Genomic DNA, 3,190 nt, shown 5'->3' with positions numbered 1-3,190 from the left:
GAGAAAGGAAAGCCTCATGTCGTCGTCTCCACTCTCATCTCTGCTGGGCTGACAAAGTGGCCCCGAACGAGAAGGGAAAGAAAGGAACAATGTTGAAGAGTCATTTTCTGAGATGGAGAATCCTCTTTCCCCACAAAGAGTCGTTTTCTGAGATGGAGAATCCCCTTTCCCCACTTATTTTATTAAATCATTTTATTGGGGGGGCTCTTACAAATCTTATAACAATCCATCATTCAGTTGTATTAAGCACACTTGTACATAGGTTGCCATCACATTTCCAAAACATTTTCTTTCATTGATACCAAGCTGAGCCCTTGATATCAGCTCCTCTTTCCCCCCTCCCTCCCACCCTCCTAAATCCTTGATCAATGATATATTATTATTACTATTTCATAGCTTACACTCTCCATTGTCTCCCTTTACCCACATTTCTGTTTTTCCTCCTTCTCGGAGTGGACCGGGTGAGGGGGTGTTCTTTACGATGAATGTCTTGCCTTAGATTTTCCACAAAAGGGAACGGAATGCTTCCATTTATTATGCAGTAGGGACTAACTTCTCAGGAAGCAGGCTCAAGAGGAGTGACGCATCAAAGGTGGCGGGGGCGGGGGACGAGACTAGGGCACTTTATCACACCGGTCTCCCATTCTGTGCGACTGGTGGCTCCGTCTGTGGCGGTGCCCAGGGAAGCTTTCGAAAGGGTGGCGCTGTAGGACTGCCCTTCAGGGGAACGGAAAAGGGAGAACAAAATATCCACTCCTTCCTGTCCTCATGAGGTGGAAACTCCCCCACACTTCCAAGCTTGGGCTTGGATGTCACAGCAGGGATGCTGTAGAGCATGAGGCAACATAGGGTGTTGTGTTTTCAGAACCCATGCAGAGCTGGGGCCAGGAGCAGGCGAGGAGACTGAGGGACTTGGCGGAAAAAGTCCCTTAAAAGTGCCTGCCTCGGCCAAAACGCTTGCATTTGCACCGTGGAATATTCCTGTTTGGTGAAATGTGAATTCCCTTCCCCAGGGACAAGAGCACGGTGATGTCTGCCAGGGATTGTGTTTTGCTTGATTCGGTTGTAAAGGAACTAGTTTCCCAATTCTGTTTTTGTATTGTTCATTTCTAGTATACGGAATACAATAGATTTGGGGGGAGAGGGGGAGTAGGTTGACTTTGTACCCTGCAGCCTTGTTGAGGGGTTCCTCATCTCTTTGTGGGGGTCTTGGGGTTCTCCATCCACAAGACTGTGTCATTTGCAAATCTAGTTTTACAGAAGAACGCAGGTGATTTAATTTTAGAGAAATAAAAGCCAGAACGTCCCTCTTCCCCTCTAATCATTTTTTCCAGGTGGTCAACTGCGTTCCCTCAGGAAATGAAGGCCACATTCTTTTTTTTTTAATTAAATTTTATTTTTTTAATCCTGAAGAATTTATTTTAGATTCATTCCTCTTACTTGAGTGAACGCAAACCGGCAGTTATTCAGAACCTAGTTACCTGGTTCTGGGCTGGCTGAGTTGTTCAATTCTGTTTTTCTTTTTTTCAAGCCTAATTATTCAGACAGCTCTGACTTTTTTTTGAATCATTTTATTAGGGGCTCATACAGCTCTTATCACAATCCATACATCCATCCATTGTGTCAAGCAAGGGGGCTCGTATAATTCTTATCACAATCCATACATCCATCCATTGTGTCAAGCGCATTTGTACATTCATTGCCCTCATCAGTCTCAAACCATTTGCTCTCCACTTAAGCCCCCGGAAGGCCACATTCTTTATGTAGAATAAGGAGACTCTGTCTTGGAGGTTGGTTATGGGTTATGGGTTCAGTTGCTAACCCACTGATTGGAAGTTTAAGGCTACCTGAAGGTGCCTCAGAAGACCAGTCTGTTGGATTACGTCTGCAAAGCCAGCCATTGAAAACCCTCGGAGGACACCTCCCCTCTGACCTGCAGAGGGTTGAGAATATTTTAATGGAATAGAACAGCCCGAAGAAGTGATTGTCTTCCTGAGAGATCAGGATTACATAGCTTCCGTTAATGCAGTCCCAGACATGTTCCCTAACCGTATGAAGAATTTATTCAATTTCTCCAGAACTGTTCCTGAGGAACGGGTCTATCTTATGATGCCTGCTACTCATTTCCTCTATGAGGAGCAACAATGACCTGAAAATAAGATCGCCCCTTCAGCCGGTTGGGGTTCACAAAGGAGGATGCTGATCTTCCTGGGCAGGTCTCAGCTCTGAGCCCTTGTCCCATTCCACCTGAGTGGCACACCACTGGCATCCAGTGGCTTGTCAGACTAATCGCAGGCTGGAATGCTTACCCCTGTGTGGGCTGGCATTTCCCCCTTTTCTTCAAGCTAGGGAATAGGGCCGGCTCATCAATGATACCGAGAACGTAGGTGGTCGGCCTGGGCTACTTTGACTCTAGATCGGAGCATGATTGGTGCTCAACAGAGATGCCACCTGTGCAGGTTAGCAAGAACAGGTCTCTGTTAGGATTTTTCTAAACGACGTTGAATGGACTCTCTTTCTATATTTTAGAAATAATACTGGAAATTAGTGATGCATCAGTGTTTAATAGCACCTGTGTGAGGTGGAAAATAACCCCAGGCAGAATGCATGCCCAGATTGCATATACAGTAAGTACAACGATCTCTGTTTTCTTTTTGGGGGGATAGGGTAAAAATGGGAGAATGAATTCCGGAAGTGCTTCTCAGTCTAGTTGCTTCCCAAACCCATTGCTATTTCAGAAAGGGAATGGTATTTTAAGACAGCTGGATCCTTTTGTTATTCTACATTTTGTCTTTAATATCGCTGTCATTTAACAGGGTATGTGCGTGGGGGATGTATTTATATTTGGCATCATTTTTATTGCTTGTTTCCAAGCACTTCTGCCTCACTCCCCCAGAGCAAGCCTAGAAGCAGCTGCTGCCTCAGGGATAGGGCCGCTAGTTGGTCCTCAGGTTTGACGGCCTCCACTGATTGCTGGCCATTGTGTGTAGGATAAGGTGACCAGATGTCCCGTTTTTGGTGGGACAGTTGCAATTTTTAACAATTTGTCCTGTGTCCCGCAGCATTTTTAACATGTCCCGATCTTTGGAAAGAATGCACGACAAGCTAGGGTATACGGTTTTTGGCTGCCATATGGTTATTTCGCCAGGATATGAGTTTTATCAATGGTGTCCCACTTTACCAATGTTAG

The 3,190-nt window shown here is 45.5% G+C and overlaps 1 protein-coding gene across 1 annotated transcript in view; it reads left to right on the top strand.

Annotated features, from left to right (window-relative positions):
• Window positions 1–3,190, top strand: part of SUSD1 (sushi domain containing 1) — a 132,494-nt gene that overhangs the window by 39,546 nt on the left and 89,758 nt on the right. The window contains exon 5 of the mRNA XM_045296539.1: window positions 2,530–2,627. Within this exon, the coding sequence (XP_045152474.1) occupies window positions 2,530–2,627 (98 nt within the window). The remainder of the gene's footprint in view (window positions 1–2,529; window positions 2,628–3,190) is intronic.

Source organism: Echinops telfairi, unplaced genomic scaffold (genome assembly GCF_000313985.2).
Source record: "Echinops telfairi isolate 266 unplaced genomic scaffold, ASM31398v2 ScPeMD7_7410;HRSCAF=8448, whole genome shotgun sequence".
NCBI lineage: Eukaryota > Metazoa > Chordata > Mammalia > Afrosoricida > Tenrecidae > Echinops > Echinops telfairi.
Note: the sequence above shows the minus strand (reverse complement) of the source record. Positions and strands in the feature narration are given on the sequence as shown.